This window comes from Nomascus leucogenys, chromosome 4, assembly GCF_006542625.1.
Source record: "Nomascus leucogenys isolate Asia chromosome 4, Asia_NLE_v1, whole genome shotgun sequence".
Lineage (NCBI taxonomy): Eukaryota > Metazoa > Chordata > Mammalia > Primates > Hylobatidae > Nomascus > Nomascus leucogenys.
In genome coordinates this window covers 102,381,445-102,401,794 of record NC_044384.1, presented here as the reverse complement: position 1 = coordinate 102,401,794, position 20,350 = coordinate 102,381,445, and the positions used below count along the sequence as shown (strand labels likewise).

General features: G+C 47.7%; 1 protein-coding gene across 5 annotated transcripts in view; it reads right to left on the bottom strand.

Annotated features, from left to right (window-relative positions):
• USP4 (ubiquitin specific peptidase 4) overlaps positions 1–20,350 on the bottom strand; it is a 65,068-nt gene that overhangs the window by 5,265 nt on the left and 39,453 nt on the right. For 3 of the 5 annotated variants that reach the window (XM_030811782.1, XM_003257050.4, XM_003257051.4), the window contains 10 exons: positions 19,665–19,823; positions 17,723–17,947; positions 15,775–15,858; positions 15,092–15,186; positions 11,488–11,679; positions 9,606–9,694; positions 3,007–3,234; positions 1,760–1,830; positions 1,377–1,495; positions 900–1,049 (listed from right to left, as the gene is read on the bottom strand). In XM_030811782.1, coding sequence (XP_030667642.1) covers positions 900–1,049; positions 1,377–1,495; positions 1,760–1,830; positions 3,007–3,234; positions 9,606–9,694; positions 11,488–11,679; positions 15,092–15,186; positions 15,775–15,858; positions 17,723–17,947; positions 19,665–19,823 — 1,412 coding nt within the window. Of the gene's footprint in view, positions 1–899; positions 1,050–1,376; positions 1,496–1,759; positions 1,831–3,006; positions 3,235–9,605; positions 9,695–11,487; positions 11,680–12,407; positions 12,712–15,091; positions 15,187–15,774; positions 15,859–17,722; positions 17,948–19,664; positions 19,824–20,350 lie in introns of those variants that run through there. The other 2 variants (XM_030811781.1, XM_030811783.1) reach the window with 2 other exon arrangements.

Below are 20,350 nucleotides of genomic sequence, written 5' to 3'. Positions count from 1 at the left end.
GCTCACTGCAACCTTTGCCTCCTAGGTTCAGGCGATTTTCCTGCCTCGGCCTCCTGAGTAGCTGGGACTACAGGTGTGCGCCACCACGTCCAGCTAACTTCTGTATTTTTAGTAGAGATGGGGTTTCACCATGTTGGCCAGGATGGTCTCGATCTCCAGACCTTGTGATCCGCCCACCTTGGCCTCCCAAAGTGCTGGGATTACAGGCATGAGCCACTGTGCCCAGCCTATCTTTTTTAAATATATTTTTTATTTATTGTAGAGAGGAAGTCTCTCTATGTTGCCCAGGCTGGTTTTGAACTCCTAGGCTCAAGTGATCCTCCCACCTTGCCCTCCCAAACTGATGATATGTGAGCCACTGTGCCCAGCCAGGGAACATCTATCTGTTGACTTACTTTCCTGTTCTTAGTTACAGTCTATACTGTGGGGCTTGAGAGGATATGAGTAGACAGCCAGTCCCAGTCCCTACCCCAGGGACAGGATCATGGCAGGTATGCAGCCCACATGCAGCCCCCAATAATAACCCAACTCTCCCTGACAGGCTATTCTTGGTTGCCTTGTCGCCTATTGTGCTGCCTCTGCTAAGGTGAGGCTACCTGTAACAGATGATGGACAGGAAGGCCAGTTAGGTGGCCTAAGTGACTCGAGAGGGAAACTAGCAGTGGGAGGGGTGATTGGCAGCAGGCTGTGTCTGGGCAAATACTTCCACTGGAGAGTCTCTTCCCCAAAGATGGGAGGATAGGGACGGGAGGGGTAACTACAGCTAAACTCTGACCTCCTAGACCCCGGCAACACACATCCTTACTCAGAAATTTTGGTGGCAAACCGCTCAGCCAATCAGTGCCAAGATTTTCTGCCTGTTTTTAAATGTTCCTAACACTGTAGTCACCATGACCCACCTGATTGGGAATTCTACGACTGTGTCGAGCTTATCCCTCCAGTATCTGTTGTAGGAGAAACGTTTGAGGTGGACCACCAGGATCTTGGGCAAGGACCATAGGTCAAACTTTTTTGTGGCCTGTTGATGCTTCTTACAGTTGGGACAGTACCTAAAAAGAGAAACCTCCACTTAGTAGGGCAAGCTGGCAGCCAGTGCCACCTGGGCACTCATGCATGGAGGCACAGCTGCAGTCCTGACAGCTGCCATCCTCTCAGTCAGCACTCAACACTACTGCTTCTGGCCAGGGACCTGTCTTCCAAAATGGTGTGACGGCTTTCCTAGGAAACCTCAACTCACAGAGGATTATGTTGTAGGGTTGGCTATATAAAGAAGTGACACATCCAAATACAAAGGGGTTGATGTGCACAGATGGCCCTAGCAGATCTGAGTCCTGGGGTGCATGGGGCCTCTGCCCAGACAGGCAGGAGCTGTGTACCAGGGGTCATGCTCCCCAAGGGTCTCCATGGTGGTGAACAGCTCGATGCAGTCTCTCAGGGCCATTGTGGTCTTCTTCTTCTTCTGAGGCTGCAACATGCTCACATGCTTCTCGTAGGCCTATGGGAAACAAAGCACTCAGTTCTGCTGGAGAAAAAGATCTTACTGCATTAAGACACGAAGGCCTACAGAGGCTCTCCCACCTGGAATGTAGTACACTTTCTAGAGCCTCTGAACATAAAATGACAAAATCTTGAAGTGCTTTTCCTTCTCAGTCTTAAATATAACTTGGTAAATTGCTGTCCAACTGGTGAAAGTGATCGCAGTCCACATCCGGTGCAGAAACCAGCAGACACCACCGACCACGAACCCCGAGGGACCTACCTCAGATTCTTGCTCATCATAGTAAAGGCTCCGAGTTTCACTGTCCCAATCCATGGCCAGTGTAGATCGAGCTGAGGAGGACCAAAATGTCACTTGTTATGGAATGGCAAGCAACAGGAGAGGCTCTCCAAGTGACAGGAGTGAGAAGGACCACACTCAGGCCACACCATCAACACCTTCTCCCACATCAGCAGCCACTGCCAAGAGCAATGCTCTGCAATGGGCCAGCCCTTCTGATCCCCAGCCCCAAAAAGCCTTTCGCAAGGACTTCCTCAGTGATACAGATAAGCTACAAAGGAACTAACTATTGAGAATTCTCAAAGGGCACAGGTCAAGATGGAGTAATAGGGACCAGATTTATCATCCTACCATAAACCACAAAAAACCTGACAAAATGGATGAAAGAATTGTTTTCAGACATTGGATACAGCAGGAAGGAGATCCCTGACAGAAGGAAAAAAAAAGAGACCCCTACATCGCCCTAGCTTATTGCCTGCAGGCAGTTTCCAGGACTTAGCATAGGGGAGAGAGGAGAAGATTAAGCTGAAGAGTCAAAGACTGGAGTTTGAGAAGATGGCTAGAATTTGCAAGGCATTCCAGCATGGGCAACATAGTGAGACCCTGTCTCTACACAAACTACAAATATTAGCTGGGTGTGGTGGTGCACGCCTGTAGTCTCAGCTACTCAGGAGGGTGAGGTGGGAAGGGAGCTGAAAGACAGAGATGCTTCTCCTCCCCCAACTGGCAGAGGTGTCTTCACTGGCCAATTGTGCTTTTCACACAATCCCTCAGAATGCCTCTTCCTGTCTGTACAGCAGTCCCCATTACAACCTCCATGTGTCGGTGAGGCTACAAAATCCATGACCATCCTCTGAATGGGTCACATTTTGTGAGTATTAATGAACAAAATAAATATGCGTTTATTCTTATAAGTGAGCAAGTATGGGGAAATGTTGCTGCCAAGGGTGGCCACGGGAAAGGTTATCGACACACAGCAAATTCCCGCAAAGGGAGTGGAGGGAGACCTACTTTCCTCCGAGGTCATCAAGGACTCAGGAGAAAAGCCTAAATGGTAGGAGGATCTCTGAAACAGTCCTGAGGGGGCTTCAAGCCAAGGATCATACAAGTGCTGCTCCTGGAGGCACAGAGATTGTGAAAGACCAATGCAGTGAGTGTCGAGTGCAAGGATTTTCAAACAGATCCTAAGTCCCTAAAGCCCAGCTTGAAACGTCAGAAAAAGTGCTTACAGTTGAGTTTAAGTAGTTTTCCATCAGTTGCAAGTGAATTTATGTCAGCTGTTCCATAGGAGTTCACAAGACTGAAGGTAAAAAGCCTTTTTGGGCAGGGCTGGCCTTTGATCTTCTTTTGGGTGGTCTCACTGGGGTCATTTCCTGGCTCATCTTCCCCACTGCCTTCTGTTTCTGAAAGCTGCTCTTTGCCTTCTTCCTGATGCTCCATTTCTTCCTCATCTTCTCCTGGCACATAAATGGAAAACAATATGTATATAATTTCCCACCATTTCAATGTTAAAAATTTTATTTAATACATAACTATGGTGTTTCCTTCCAGATTTTATTCTGTGTTTATGAAGTTAAATCTATTCCTTTGCATTTAACTTGAATTCACATGTGACTCACCACACCCTTGCAAGACAGGCAGACTGGGCACTACTATTCCACGATGAGGAGGCACAGTCTGAGAGAGCTTAAATGAGCCACCTGCAAGCACAATGAAATTCAGAAGCCCTGCCATCCTGTCTACTGGCCATCACAGCACATGGTCTCTCACTCTTGCAACTTCACCATTAGGCCCACAGAGAGAAAAGGGCTTAAATGAAACACATACTCAACACTCAAGAAGACAGCTTGGTGAGAAACACTATCTTCCATTCCATCCATTCCATCCATCCATCCATCCATCCAGCCATCCATCCATCCATCCATCCAGCCAGCCATCCATCCATCCATCCATCATCCATCCATCCATCCGAGACAGTCTCACTCTAGCCACTCTATCTATCTATCTATCTATCTATCTATCTATCTATCTATCTATCTATCTATCTATCTATCTGAGATGGAGTCTCACTCTGTCACCCAGGCTAGAGTGCAATGGCACGATCTCGGCTGACTGCAACCTTCACCTCCCAGGTTCAAGCAATTCTCCTACCTTAGCCTCCTGAGTGGCAGGGATTACAGGCGTGCACCACCATTCCCGGCTAATTTTTATATTTTTTTAGTAGAGACGGGGTTTCACCATGTTGGTCAGGCTGGTCTCGAACTCCTGACCTCAGATGATCCACCGGCCTTGGCCTCCCAAAGTGCTAGGATTACAGACGTGAGCCACCGCGCCTGGCCCTATTTATTTATTTATTTTTTGAGACGGAGTCTCACTCTGTCGTCCAGGCTGGAATGCAATGGCGTGATCTCAGCTCACTGCAACCTCCACCTTCCGGGTTCAAGCAATTCTCCTGCCTCAGCCTCCCGAGTGGCTGGGACTACAGGTGCGTGCTACCACACCCGGCTACTTTTTTGTATTTTTAGTAGAGACAAGGGTTCACCATGTTCACCAGGATGGTCTCTAGTTCCTGACCTCGTGATCTGCCCGCCCTGGCTTCCCAAAGTGCTGGGATTACAGGTGTGAGCCACTGCACCCGGCCAAGAAACACAACTTAAAAGTCAATTGTCTTTTTTTTTTTTTTTTGAAGTGGAGTCTCACTCTGTCACCCAGGCTAGAGTACAGATTGCTAAAGCAATCTCGGCTCATTGCCACCTCCGCCTCCCAGTTTCAAGCAATTCTGCTGCCTCAGCCTCCTGAATAGCTGTGGTTACAGGCGCGCACCACCACGCCCAGCTAATTTTTGTATTTTTAGTAGAGACGGGGTTTCTCCATGTTAGCCAAGCAGGTCTTGAACTCTAGCCCTAAAGTGATCTGCCCTCTCAGCCTCCCAAAATGATGGGATTACAGGTGTCAGCCACCAGGCCCAGCTATTTTCAAATATTATAATAAACACAAATAATAAGTATTCAGTTCCTCCAGAAAAAAACCTATCCTGAATTTTCCTTTAGTATTTACTAAAGGTCTCTTAGGTGCAGGTACCATGCTAGGTTCCAGGGCTCCATAAGGGGAGCACACAGTCTAAAGGGAAAGTTAAAGTATCAAATAAGTAACTTTAGCAAAGATGGGGACCACTCCAAAAGCTGGTGTAAAAGTAACAGAGAAGAGCAGATTTAAAACAAAGAATCTACATACTTGATCAGTAAAAACGGAAATTCTGAGAAAAGGAGAATGTGCTATTTAAGAGCCCACAACCCCTGGTTCTCATGGAGGTTCCTTTCCGAACTTGCTTAACTCCTGAGACATGACAGTCCCTTTACACACAATAAGCCTGTCCCCCTCCTACACTGGCAAGGAAAAACCTGCCCTGCCTGCTGCCTCTTGGAGAAGGGCAGAACCCAAAACTGCCTCAGTCCCACTCAGGAAATGAGCAGTGCCCTCATACTTACAAGAACTCTGTCCTGGCCCATGCCACTGGCTGCCAGTTACCTGGATAATGCCAGGAGCCTTGGGCCAATGCAGTCAGAATTAAATGCCATGGACTGTATTTCACAGGATGAGAAAAAAAGCAGCCTATGATCCCAGCACCTTGGGAGGCTGAAGCAGGCGGATCACCTGAGGTCAGGAGTTTAAGACCAGCCTGAGCAACATGGTGAAACCCCATCTCTACTAAAAATACAAAAATTAGCCAGGCATGGTGTCAGGTGCCTGTAATCCCAGCTACTCGGGAGGCTGAGGCAGGAGAAGCACTTGAACCTGGGAGGCGGAGGTTGCAGTGAGCTGAGATCACGCCATTGTACTCCAGCCTGGGCAACAAGAGCAAAACTCCATCTCAAAAAAAAGAAAAGAAAAAGAAAAAGCAGGATCCACTGAAAGCAGCTACCCAAAGTCACTCAGAGAATCAGCAGGGGACCTAAAGGTCAGCAGTCACAGGCCTAACAAGGAGCCATGGCAGTAGAGGCTAAAAATGCTTTGTGGTTATGCTGGGCACAGGGGCTCAGGCCTATGATCCCAGCACGTTGGGAGGTTGAGGTGGATGGATTGCTTGAGCCCAGGAGTTCGAGACCAGCCTGGGAAACATGCAGAAACCCTGTATCTACAAAAAAAAGAAAAATTAGCTGGGCATGGTGGCACACATCTGTAGTTCCCAGCTACTCAAAAGGCTGAGGTGGGAGGATTGCTTGAACCCAGGGAACGGAGGTTGCAGTGAGCTGAGATTGTGCCACTGCACTCCAGCCTGGGCGACAGAGCAAAAGAAAACAAACAAAAAAATCTTTATGCTTAAACAAGGTCTGAAGTCTACACACCAAGATTCACCTGTAGGATTCAAAAGGTGACACTCATTGTCCCGGACATGCCTAAGAAGCAGGGTCAGCAGTAAAAATAGCAAACACACTCACAAGATGTTGTTACTGACTGAGTGCCTTTCATGTGCCCTGTCCTTTAATCACATGACCTCAAATTGTAATTGCCGATCTGTGAAGCAGATATCCTTTTGCAGACAGGTAAACCAAGGTTCAGAGGGATGAAGTGACTTGTTCAAGTCCACCCCATACCTTGAGCTGGGGATCAGAGTGCCTTAGCTTCCAGAGTGTCACAGATCACCCAGAGACTGTTCAGAGACTACTATTACCATTCCAACACCTCTGCTGGTGGACCTATACACAAAATATATTCCTGTTTATCTCTAGTGGGAAATGAACATAACATTTCGGGCAAGAATAAGAAGCCAAATTTTGGGGCCGGATGCAGTAGCTCATGCCTGTAATCCCAGCACTTTGGGAAGCCGAGGTGTGTGGATCACCTGAGGTCAGGAATTCGAGACCAGTCTGGCCAATATGGTGAAACCCCATCTCTACTAAAAATACAAAAATTAGCCGGGCGTGGTGGTGGGCGCCTATAATCCCACCATTGCACTCCAGCCTGGGTGACAGAGCGAGACTCAGTCTCAAGAAAAAAAGAGAATCCAAATATTGGCCATGTGTGGTGGCTCATGCCTATGATCCCAGCACTCTGGGAGGCCAAGGTGGGTGGATTGCTTGAACTCAGGAGTTCAAGACCAGCCTGGGGAACATGGGAAGACCTTGCTTGTCTCTACAAAAAAGAAAATAAAGAAAAAGAAATTAGCTGGGTATGGTGACACGTTCCTGTAGTCCTGGCTACTCAGGTGGATGAGGTGGGAGGATTGCTTGAGCCCAGGAGGTCAAGGCTGCAGTGAGCCATGATTGCACCACTGTATTCCAGCCTGGGCGACAGAGTGTGAACCTGTCTAAAACAAAGAATCCAAATATAATAAAACGTATTCAATCCTAAAATGCCAAAAATAATTTGGAGTATCTCTTGATGACGGAGCCTTGTGGTCATTATTTTTAAAGTAAATTCTTGGCTGGGCACAGTGCCTCAGGCCTGTAACCCCAGCACTTTGGAAGGCGGAGGTGAGCAGATCACTTCAGGTCAGGAGTTCGAGACCAGACTGGCCATGATAGAGACACCCCGTCTCTACTAAAAATACAAAACTAGCCAAGTGTGGTGGCACACACCTATAGTAGCAACTACTTGGGAGGCTGAGGTGGCAGAATCCCTTGAACCCAACAGACTGAGGCTGCAGTAAGCCAAGATTGTGCCACTGCACTCCAGCCTGGCCAACAAAGTGGACTCCATCTAGAAATAAATTAATTAGTTAAAGTCAGTTCTCACTTTCTAGGACTGCACGTCTTGGAGGAATCTGGACATCTGGTTTTGCAACTGATAATTTTTTGTTTTTGCTGGTTTTTGTTTTTGTTTGAGATGGAATGTTGCTCTGTCGTCCAGACTGGAGTGCAGTGATGCAATCTCAGCTCACTGCAACCTCCGCTTCCTGGGTTCAAGCGATTCTCGTGCTTCAGCCTCCCAAGTAGCTGGGATTACAGGCACACGCTGCCATGCCTGGCTAATTTTGTATTTTTTAGTAGAGACAGGGTTTCACCATGTTGGCCAGGCTGGTCTTGAACTCCTGACCTCAGATGATCTGCCTGCCTTGCCCTCCCAAAGTGCTGGGATTACAGGCGTGAGCCATCGCACCCGTCTGCAACTGAGAATTTATGTGCTGGGCGCAGCGGCTCACACCTGTAATCCCAGCACTTCAGGAGGGCAAGGTGGAAGGAAGGATAGCCTGAGCCTGGCAGGTTGAGGCTGCAGTAAACCATGATTGCACCACTGCACTCCAGACTGGGTGATAATCAAGACCCTACTCTTTTTTTTTTTTGAGACAGAGTCTCAGTCTGTCACCCAGGCAGGAGTGCAGTGGCATGATCTCGGCTCACTGCAAGCTCTGCCTCCTGGGTTCATGCCATTCTCCTGCCTCAGCCTCCCGAGTAGCTGAGACTACAGGCGCCCACCACCATGCCTAATTTTTTGTACTTTTAGTAGAGACGGGGTTTCACTGTGTGAGCCAGGATGGTCTCGATCTCCTGACCTCGTGGTCCGCCCACCTCGGCCTCCCAAAGTGCTGAGATTACAGGTGTGAGTCACCACACCCAGCTTCAAGACCCTTCTCTTAAAAAAAAAAAAAAAAAACAAAGCTGGGTATGGTGGCGCACACCTGTAATCCCAGCACTTTGGGAGGCTGAGGCAGGTGGATCACGAGGTCAGGAGTTCAAGATCAGCCTGGCCAAGATGGTGAAACCCCGTATCTACTAAAAATACAAAAATTAGCCAGGCATGGTGGCATGCGCCTGTAATCCCAGCTACTTGGGAGGCTGAGGTAGAGAACTGCTTGAACCCGGGAGGTAAAGGTTGCAGTGAGCCGAGATCACACCACTGCACTCCTGTGTGGGCAACAGAGCAAGATTCCGTCTCAAAAAAAAAAAAAAGAAAGAAAGAAAAAGAAAAGAAAAAATTTACAGCACGAGCTTGAAAGACATATATGGTTTTACAGAAATAAAGCCACTGAGTCACCTAAGTCCCAAAAAGAAGAGTGACATGTCAGGTGGGGTGGCTCACACCTGTAATCCTAGCCCTTTGGGAGGCTAAGGCAGGAGTATCGCTTCAGGTCAGGAGTTCAAGACCAGCCTGGGCAACATGGCAAGACTCCTGGTGTTTTTTTTTGTTTTTTGTTTTTTTTTTTGAGACAGAGTCTCGCTCTGTGGCCCAGGCTGGAGTGCAGTGGCGCGATCTCGGCTCAGTGCCAGCTCCGCCTCCCGGGTTCACGCCATTCTCCTGCCTCAGGCTCCTAAGTAACTAGGACTACAGGTGCCCGCCACTGTGCCTGGCTAATTTTTGGTATTTTTAGTAGAGACGGGCTTTCACCGTGTTAGCCAGGATGGTCTCGATCTCCTGACCTCGTGATTCGCCACCTCGGCCTCCCAAAGTGCTAGGATTACAGGTGTGAGCCACCACGCCCGGCCAACCCCTGGTCTTTACAAAAAATTTAAAAATTAGCTCGGTGTCATGGCATGCACCTGTAGTCCCAGCTACTCCGGAGGCTGAGGTGGGACAATCATTTAAGCCCAAGAGTCTGAAGTAACAGTGAGCCATGATTGCACCACTGCATTCCAGCCTGGGTGACAGGAATGAGATCCCTATCTGGGAAAAAAAAAAAAAAAAAAGGAAGATTCCACAAGGTAGCAAAGTTGGACAACAGGCACTGGCAGAGTAGAATGTTGTAGACCTAACTCCTAAGGCTGCTGCTGTAGGCAGAGCCCCAACCCAGTCCTAACCCCCTTCTCCCATGTGTATAACACCTTTAGAAGAAGAGGGAAAACAGGAGGTATTTGGTCAGTGACAGCCACACAGCATGGTGCATGCTCACCTTCGCAGCTGTTCCTGGAGCCATTGCAGGCCCCTGGCTCCAAGGGTGAGCTGCCAGACTCATCAGGTAAAGGCTGTTTCACATAGCGGCTTCAAAAAGAGAAAAAGAGAAGAAAAGAAAAAGATTGTTAGTTGTAACATTTATCTATTTTTTCCACCATGCGGCTAAGAAGTAGTTCATAATTTATATGGATGATAGCTACTCACAAAGCAATTTATGTAAATAGAAGTGCTTTAGAATTATCCACTGGGCCGGATGTGGTGGCTAATCCCAGCACACTGGGAGGCCAAGGCAGGTGGATCACCTGAGGTCAGGAGTTCGAGACCAGCCTGGCCAACATGGTGAAACCCTATGTCTAGTAAAACTACAAAAATTAGCTGGGCATGGTGGCACATGCCTATAATCCCAGCTACTCAGGAGGCTGAGGCAGGAGAATTACTTGAACATGGGAGGCGGAGGTTGCAGTGAGCCGCGATCATGCCACTAGGCACTCTAGCCTGGGCAGAGAGCAATTCTGTCTCAAAAAATAAAATAAAATAATAACGCAGTGGCTCAATATTTTAAGAAATTAAAAACACAAATGGCTGGGCATGGTGGCTCACACCTGTAATCCCGGCACTTTGGGAGGCCGAGGTGGGCAATCACCTGAGGTCAGGATTTCCAGACCAGCCTGGCCAACATGGTGAAACCCCATCTCTACTAAAAATACAAAAGTTAGGCCAGGCACGGTGGCTCATGCCTGTAATCCTAGCACTCTGGGAGGCTGAGGTGGGAGTATCACTTGAGGTCAGGAGTTTGAGACTAGCCTGGCCAACATGGTGAAACCCCCCCTCTACTAAAAATACAAAAATTAGCCGGAAATCACTTGAACCTGGGAGGTGAGGGTTGCAGTGAGCCGAGATTGTGCCACTGCACTCCAGCCTGGGCAACAGAGTGAAACTCCGTCTCAAACAAACAAACAAACAAAAACACACACACACACACACACAAAACTTAGCCAGGTGTGGTGGCACATGCCTTTAATCCCAGCTACTTGGGAGGCTGAGGCAGCAGAATCACTTGAACCTGGGAGGTAGAGGTTGCAGTGAGCCGAGATCGCGCCACTGCATTCCAGCCTGGGCGACAGAGCAAGATTCCATCTTGGAAGGAAAAAAAAAAAAAAAAACCCACAAGAAATTAGCCAATGAAGACTCTAAGAAAGTTTGTCTCGAGTCTTATATGAAAGTCATGTGGCACCATCATTTTTGAAGGTATTTCCCAATAATCCTAATTTCCAGCTTCAGAACGATAGTGGAACACTTCAGAAATAAAATACAAATGCCATCAAAGTGCTAGCCTCCCTAAAAATGATTCTAAGAGGACTGGACTCCTAGGATCATGGTACCTAAGATGTGCCAGGTGGCTCATCCCAATAGCACCTGCCCTGGCCCATCCAGGGGCTGGCACAAGTGCATTTTTTTTTTTTTTTCTGAGATGGAGTCTCACTCTGTCACCCAGGCTGGAGTGCAGTGGTGCGATCTCGGCTCACTGCAGCCTCCAGCTCCCGGGAAAATCAAGAATCAAGCGACTCTCCTGCCTCAGCATCCCAAGCAGCTGGGACTACAGGCACCCACCGGCATGCCTGGCTAATTTTGTATTTTTAGTAGAGACGGATTTCACCATCTTGGCCAGGCTGGTCTCAAACTCCTGACCTCAGGTGATCTGCCCGCCTTGGCCTCCCAAAGTGCTGGGAGTACAAGCATGAGCCACTGTACCCGGCAAATGCATTTCTTACAGAGGTGAGCATATAGGATCAACACAGCCACTTGGCAGGAGTTGCCACTACTATTACTGGGTATATCTTCATCTCAGATAACAACCAAATCACATTCCTGCCACCAACCTGATACGATCACAAACAGCCTGGTACAAAGACTCAAGCGTTAACTTGTGCTTGGGGACAGAAAGCAACAGTGGCTGCCCATATAGCGCTGACCCGGAGGAAGTGCTTGATGGCCTGGACTTCCTCTCCCTGAAGTAGACTGGAAGCATGACACATTCCGAGCCGTCCATGGAAGTACTGCAGACCTCATACCTGCGTCAATCACACAAGAGGGCACTCTTAGCAGTAGGTCCTTGTGAACAACAGAGATCTGAGCTGAAGCTATGTGGTGGCCAGGGCTATGATTACTGGGACAGAGCATATTTGAGTAGAAAAGGTGGCTATAACTATTGCCAAGATGTTTCTAGAGGTTGAGTCAGGAATCCAAAGAAGGACCATTGTCAGCACAATGTGAACCTATACAACCTGGGACTGAGGGCTAATCGTGATACTCCTTCTTCCAACCACGGCCTCAAACTCTGTGGTCCTTCAACTGGGACCCAACACAGATAACAGCCATCATTCAGATCATCACTCTGAACACAAAGGCACACAGCTGGGTCCAGCCACCAAGTTCATCTTTTGTCATCAAAGAGCTCATCTTTAAAAAACGTATTGAGTTGGCTGGGCGCAGTGGCTCAGGCCTGTAATCCCAGCACTTTGGGAAGCCAAGGCGGGCGGATCACGAGGTCAGGAGATTGAGACCATCCTGGCTAACACGGTGAAACCCCATCTCTTCTAAAAATACAAAAAATTAGCCAGGCATGGTGGCGGGCACCTGTAGTCCCAGCTACTCGGGAGGCTGAGGCAGGAGAATGGCGTGAACCCAGGAGGCAGAGCTTGCAGTGAGTCGAGATCTCGCCACTGCACTCCAGACTGGGCAACAGAGCGAGACTCCGTCTCAAAAAAAAAAAAAATGCATTGAGTGCCCTGACCTTTAATAAGACCAAATACTGTACAAAGATGTACACCTAGGATATTAGCCAAAGGCTCTTTTTTTCCAAATGAGCAAGAAAATTTATAAAACTAATTGTCATCTTTGTTCAAAAACACTGAAGTAAAAGAATCATATCTAATTCTGAAAAACATCAGAGATAACCAAAGAAACTGCTAGATACAAATCAATGATTTTGAAAAATGTGTCTTACTTAGTGAATACATGAGATTGAGGAGATTTATAGATGTTTTATCCTGGAACAGATGTTACCAAAATTGCTGGCAACCGACTGTAGTCTTTCCCTCTTCCTATAGGGGGAGACACAAACTTACTGATTCAAATTTTGAAACTAAATATATGCGCGCGCGCGCGCGCACACACACACACACACACACACACACACACACACACACACACCCCCTCCCCAAATGCCTAGCAAACAGTCCTGACTTAAGTTTATGCAGGAGGAATTTCTAAGAATACACAAAAATGTCCAAGGTGTGCTCTTGAGTAAATACTGTGGTCCAGCACAGTGGTAAAGAACCAGGCCTTGGAGTGCAGCTGCCCCAGGTTCCAGGTCCACATTGCCATTTTCTGGCTGCTAGTAATAAGCAACCTAACTTCTTAGTCTATTTATTCGGTGGACAATGGGATTACTCACTTTAAAGGGTGTGGTAAGAATTAAATAATTTAATAGCACAGTGTATAACACATTAAAAAGTAGCAGATGCAGGCCGGGCACGGTGGCACACGCTTGTAATCCCAGCACTTTGGGAGGCCGAGGCGGGCGGATCACGAGGTCAGGAGATCAAGACCACCCTAACTAACACAGTGAAACCCCATCTCTACTAAAAATACAAAAAAGGCCGGGCTCGGTGGCTCACGCCTGTAATCCCAGCACTTTGGGAGGCCGAGGCGGGCGGATCACGAGGTCAGGAGATTGAGACCACAGTGAAACCCTGTCTCTACTAAAAATACAAAAAATATTAGCCGGGCGTGGTGGCGGGCGCCTGTAGTCCCAGCTACTCGGGAGGCTGAGGCAGGAGAACAGCGTGAACCTGGGAGGTGGAGCTTGCAGTGAGCCACGATCATGCCATTGTACTCCAGCGTGGGCGACAGAGCGAGACTCTATCTCAAAAAAATAAATAAATAAAAAATTAAAAATACCAGATGCTAGCCAGGCACGGTGGCTCACGCCTGTAATCCCAGCACTTTGGGAGGCCGAGGCGGGCGGATCACAAGGTCAGGAGATTGAGACCATCCTGGCTAACATGGTGAAGCCCTGGCTCTACTAAAAATACCAAAAATTAGCCAGGCGTGGTGGCAGGTGCCTGTAGTCCCAGCTACTCAGGAGGCTGACACAGAAGAATGGCGTGAACCCAGAAGGCGGAGCTTGCAGTGAGCCAAGATTGCACCACTGCACTCCTGCCTGGGAGACAGAGCGAGACTCTGTCTAAAAAAAATAAAATAAAATAAAATAAAAATACCAGATGCTACTATTGCTTTCATAAAACAATTGTCAATTCAAATTCATCTATAAAAGAATTTGTTTTTCCAATGGTTGGCCCTTAGGCCCTCTGAAAATTCCTTTGTTGGTGGTCTGCTAAGCTCCCCACAGGGTAATCCTCCAGTTCCTTTCAGCTCAGGTGTGTGAAAACACTACTTTCTGGAATTTATAGAGACCATGATAAGGGCTTGGGGTTATAAATGGCTGTGAAAGTGGACTTTCCCATGTTCTAGCCCTTGGCACAGTGTCAGCTCTTGGCTGTGTCTGTGCAAGTGAGAACAGAAATAGATCTTGGGTGTGGCTAGGAACTATTCCTTTTAGAGTAATCTAGAAGTCATAAGCCCAAAAATGTAAAGGGAAGGAACTGTCTCCTTTACATACTGAATTCCTCAGCCAAAAACAAAAACCAAAACAAAATCCTAAAACCCTTTCTCAGCAGAGGCAAGTTCCTGAGTGAGAGGTAAAGAGGGAGGGACAGTACGGCTGTGCTCCATACTTCCTGGGCAAGTGGCTGCCTGGGAGCAGCAGGCAAGTTCATGTATGGGAGCAGCAGGCAGGTTATTACACCACTGTGCCTGGAAGAGGGACACACATACAATTACACAGAGCAGCCATGAAGCAGCATGTGGGAAGGCAGAGGAGACCTTTGTATTGTCCTCACAGAGATGAAGAAACTCAGTCTCAGAGCTTACAGAATGTTTTAGCTGAAAACAGCTGTTTAAATCGGCCCTCCCTGTCATTTCTGCATTGGGGATGGTAGTATCATTGTACTCACTGAGAAGCTACAGCCTGTGGCAGAGAAAGGACAAGATCCTTCCGTACCACACCCCTACTACCATCTTCCCATCACACAGCTGGGATTCCTCTTAAGAAAGGCATCTCTGATGGTAGGACCATCTGTAGGAGCAGTGATTTGGCCTTCTTCATAGGCAAAACTGTTGAAAAAAGGCTGTGGCTGTGCTGAGGAGAGTTATCAGAATGTCTAGCTCTGCAGGGCAGGAGGGGTTGAGCACTGATGGCTGCCCACGATGCCCTCAATACGTATCTCTTGCACCCAGGGGTCAGGGCCAATCCGCATGAGCAATGACTGCCCAAATTTTTGTTCTGGAGATATGAATGCAGCAAAGTCTCTAGAATGTGTCCTCTGACCTGACCTGCAGCAGAAACTGCTGAGTACTCACACGAAAATGTCATCCCGAGGCATGATGTGGTTTAAACCTTCATCCATTTGGAAAATTTTGTGGAATCGGTGATTATACACATCTGCGACCACCATCTAAGAATGAACAGTAACAGAAAGACCACAGAATGGCTAAGAGTACCCCTACTAACTGCTTAAAACCAGAAACAAATGAAAAAAAAAAAATACCCATACTCAAGTGTTGCCTCTAGAGAAACCACCACACAAACAGCCCCAGAGAGCTGAGGGCCAAGGCCCAAGGGGGAGCAGCATGGCTGCCATCAGAATTGAACATGCTGGTAGCATCTGCCCTGGAGTGGCAGGAAGGGCGAGGAGTGTGGTGCTAACCAGAAACCAGCAGTTGTTCAGAGCCTCTGGAGTATTCCACAGTCTGCAGTCTCTATGCCACCCTCAGTGCACAGAACTGACAGCAGAGCACTACTCCTGGTCCTTTGACCACAGCTAGTGTGAACCCAATGAAGGAAAGATAGTGTTTCCTGGAGCTGGAAGAGACAGTCTCAGCCACAGTGTGCATAGTGAGTTAGGCATCCAGACACACACAAATAATCACATTTGTGCTGGCAATAACAACAACCCCAAAAAGTGGCTTCAAGGATGAACGTAAACTCCAAATGCTATGAAGTATCCCAAATAGACCGAGTGCCACTGATCACCCCGCCTTACATTTTCTGCAGCAATGCCAGACAGCCTGGAGAGAGCCTCGCACAGGTCGGACACAGCCCCCATCAGCGGCACAGTCACACGGTACTGTAAGACAGAGATGATCAAGGTCACAGGGGTGCCCCACAAAGGGTGCGAAATGAATTAGGAGAAGCAGGCATCACCAGGGGCAGAGGAGCCCTTCTAGAAACAGCGTATGGTGAGGTCAGGGTACAGATGAGTCAGAAGCAGAGCAAATAAGCAAGACCTCTATGTCGGCATCCTCCTCAGTACACAGGCAGCAGCATGTGGGCTAGGCCATCTCTTTCTCTTCCAAACATTGCTTCATTTTATTCTTAATTCTTTAGAGTACTTTCTAAAGAACTGCTAAAATTATACAAATTCAAATTGCCATCTGGTCCTACCTTTTTATTTTATTTTTATTTTTTGTAGAGACAGGGTCTCAAACTCCTGGCCTCGAGCAATCCTCCCGCCTCAGCATCCCAAAGTGCTGGGATTACAGGTGTTGGCCACCAAGCCCGTCCTCAACTTTCTTTTTTCTCTTTTTTTTTTTTTTTTTTGAGACAGAGTCTCGCTCTGTCACACAAGCTGGAGCGCAGTGGCGTGATCTTGGCTCACTGCAACCTCCACCTCCCGGGTTCCAGCGATTCTCCTGCCTCAGCCTCCTGAGTAGCTGGGATTACAGGTGCACACCACCAAGCCTGGATAATTTTTGTATTTTTAGTACAGACAGGATTTCACCATGTTGGTCAGGGTGGTCTCGAACTCCTGACCTCGTGATCTGCCCGCTTCGGCCTCCTGAAGTGCTGGGATTACAGGCGTAAGCCATGGCACCCCGCCTGCCTCAACTTTTTTTTTTTTTTTTTTTTTTTTTTTTTTTTGAGACGGAGTCTCACTCTGTCGCCCAGGCTAGAGTGCGGTGGCGCAATCTCGGCTCACTGCAAGCAAGCTCTGCCTCCCGGGTTCACGCCATTCTCCTGCCTCAGCCTCCTGAGTAGCTAGGACTACAGGCGCCCGCCACCATGCCCGGCTAATTTTTTGTATTTTTAGTAGACACGGGGTTTCACCGTGTTAGCCAGGATGGTCTCAATCTCCTGACCTCATGATCCGCCCACCTCGGCCTCCTAAAGTGCTGGGATTACAGGCGTGAGCCACCGCTCCCGGCCCTCAACTTTCTTTAGAGATAAAGAAACCAAAGCCAGAAGGCTAAGCAATACAATTACTCAGTGAGCCATCAGCAGGGTTAGACACTAAGACCTGCTGCTCACACCTCTCATCTGGCCTAATCTTCTGTACAGGCTGTCCTAGGTTATTTGAGGGTATATCTGAGTACGAAAAGTACCCTGCTTCTGGTTCCCCAACATTCAGATTCAAGAACCACTTAGTAGATCAGGTTACTTTGGTCGCGTGAATGAAGTGTGGCCAAAAAAGTGACAGAGGCTGGGTGCGGTGGCTCACGCCTGTAATCCCAACACTTTGGGAGGCCAAGATGGGCAGGTTACTTGAGGTCAGGAGTTCTGGCCAACATGGTAACATCCTGTCTCTACTATATCTCCACTAAAAATACAAAAATTAGCTGAGCGTGGTGGTGCACACCTGTAATCCCAGCTACTGAGTGGCTGAGGTAGGAGAATCACTTGAACCTGGGAGGAAGAGGTTACAGTGAGCTGAGATCATGCCACTGCACTCCAGCATGGGCGCCAGAGCAACTCTGTCTCAAAAAAAAAAAAAAAAAAAAAAAGTGACAGAGAAGCAGAGAAGCCCCAAAGACCTTCACAATAGGCCTTAAATGATATGGGATTACACAAAGCTGTGATGGAGGCCAAGGGCCCATACCCAGGCAAGTACCAAGGGGACTCAGAGGCAGCCAATGCAGCAGATAGGAGCAGTCCCACTGGGATCTGGAGACCACTTGCAGTGAGGGGTGCCATAAGGGTGTGGATTCTGTCACCTGAGTAGGTCTGCAGTGAGGGTCAGCAGGAACCAGGAAAACCTCCATAACTCGATCTTTCTTCAAGGGCAGCGGCAGCGTTAGATAGCAAAATGGGTCAAAGGTCACAGAAACCTTAGCACATTCTGGGCAAACCAAAGTAGATTTGAAGAGGCCATGGAAAGTATCCACAATCACAGAATCATTCCTCAACCTGTGATTCTCCCAGGCTTCCTTTGCCACCACCTGCGTGAAAGGGATAAATAGGACATTCTCAACACCTCTCACCCCTTGCCCCTGCATCCAGAATGACTCACAGCAAACCTGGAGATGAATCAGGTGGCAACCTGTAGAGCCAAGAGCTTGATCCAGGACAAGCAAGGCCAGGACTACTCTTAGTGTATCATACTCATACCACATGCCAGCTCTACACCCAATCCCCACCCCAACACACATATATATATTTCACATGTTTATATATATATATATATATATATATATATATTTCAAATATATATTATATTGATTGATTGAGACATGGTCTTGCTCTGTCGCTCAGGCTGGCGTGATCATGGTTCACTACAGCCTCGACCTCCTGGACTCAAAGCGATCTTCCTGCCTCAGACTCCCAAGTAACTGGGACTATAGGCATGCATCACCATGGCTGGCTAATTTTTTTTAGGTTTGGTAGGGATGGGGGTCTTACTATGTTGACCAGATGGTTCTAGAGCTCCTGGCCTCAAGTGATGCTCCCCCTCAGCCTCCAAAGTGCTGGAACTGCAGGGGTAAGCCACTGCACCTTGCCCTAATCCCCACACTTAATAAGGTTGGCAACATAGGACCTATTGGAAACTAGGGGTCTGTGTGTCCTGATAGGAAACAGAAGCCCAGAGAACACTATGGGTACAGAGACATGGCCAGGGCAAGGAAAGCCCCCCATATATGTTTCCAGTGATCTAAAGTAAGGTTTTTGGCCGGGCACGGTGGCTCACACCTGAAATCCCAGCACTTTGGGAGGCCGAGGCAGACGGATCACCTGAGGTCAGGAGTTCAAGATCAGCCTGGCCAACATGGTGAAACCCCCTCTCTACTAAAAATACAAAAATTTGCCAGGCGTGGTGGCACGTGGCTGTAGTCCCAGCTACTCAAGAGGCTGAGACAGGAGAATCGCTTGAACCCGGGAGGTGGAGGTTGCAGTGAGCCGAGATCGCGTCATTGCACTCCAGCCTGGGTGACAGAGTGAGACTCCATCTCAAAATAAATAAATAAATAAATTTTAAAAATAAAGTTTTTATCTATACTACAGTTCAGCTAACTCACAGTTTTTCTAAGAAGATCTAAATTTTACTTTAAAGCATTCATATTGATTATCCCAATGTGATAGGGTAACTGAAATACTAAAATCCTCTTTCACTGATCAGAAAATCAAGGCAAAAAGTATAAATGTCCTAATGATACTAATAACAAATTAAGTAATCATGGATGGATTTTACTGTGAGCAGTAACAATCTTACGGGTCCTCACTATAGGTACTTTGCAGTTTTCAGAGTGTTCTTAGTCCCTAGTTCACCAGTGAAATATCAAACAAGCTCACTCTAATTTGAAAAAGCCCAAGAGGAAGCATTAGGAGTAACTAGGGTACAGTGCCTCACGCCTATTGTAATCCCAGCACTTTGGGAGGCTGAAGTGAGAGGACTGCTTGAGCTCAGGAGCTGGAGACCAGCCTAGACAACATAGCAAGATTTTGTCTCTATTTAAAAAAAAAAAAAAAAAAAAAAAAAAAAAAGTAGTAACTACAGTTAGCCCCTTTCTGACCAGAGACCATATCCCTATAACCGTAGCTACAGTGAGAAGCAACCAGGGCCCTGGCAACAACACTCAAAGACCAGAAGAATATCCCTGCACTCTCCATAGGAGGCAGCTTCTTTGGCATATTATCGTTCAGACATCATTAATGGCATACCGCGTCTGGCCGCCCACTGGCATCCTTCAGCTCCAAGTAGGGCTTTTTCTTTACTCGGTTCAGATCTTCATGCAATCCATCTAGAAGAAAGGCTAAGAGCTCCTGAGAATCTTGCTGCTGGTAGCCAGAAAATTGAGGAGCAAAACGTCCCACTTGAGTCTACAACAAAAGCAACTGCATCAGAAGGCATAATACGTAAAGAACTAGTTAAATCAAATAAGAATTGTCATCAAAAATAGCTTTGAGGAGTTAGCTGGGGCAGTGAGAGAGAACACTTGGTTGAGTAGTCCAATTAACTCCTGAAGAGCCTACAGGAGGCCAGTGGTTCCCACCAGAGAGAAGGCCTAGATCAGAAAGCCAGGAGGATGAACCTGGAACCTGGGCCACTGCCGTTAAGTCCTAAGGAGGAAGGGTGGGGTACCCTGAGTAACCACACCCAAGTACTGACATGAATCCCTCTCTAACATGTCCTTCTTTGGTTCAGAGTCTTAAACTCCATAAGGACATTACAAACGATACTTTCATCAGCTGGAGGAATCCTCCTGTACATAACAGCCCTCAGGTCCCTAAATACTGTCTGTCCAGTATTACTCTCCACCAGTTATTCTGAGAGTATGGTCCCCAGCCAGCAGCATTAGTATCACCTGGGAGCTTAGTAGAAATGCACATTCTCAGGCCCCACACCA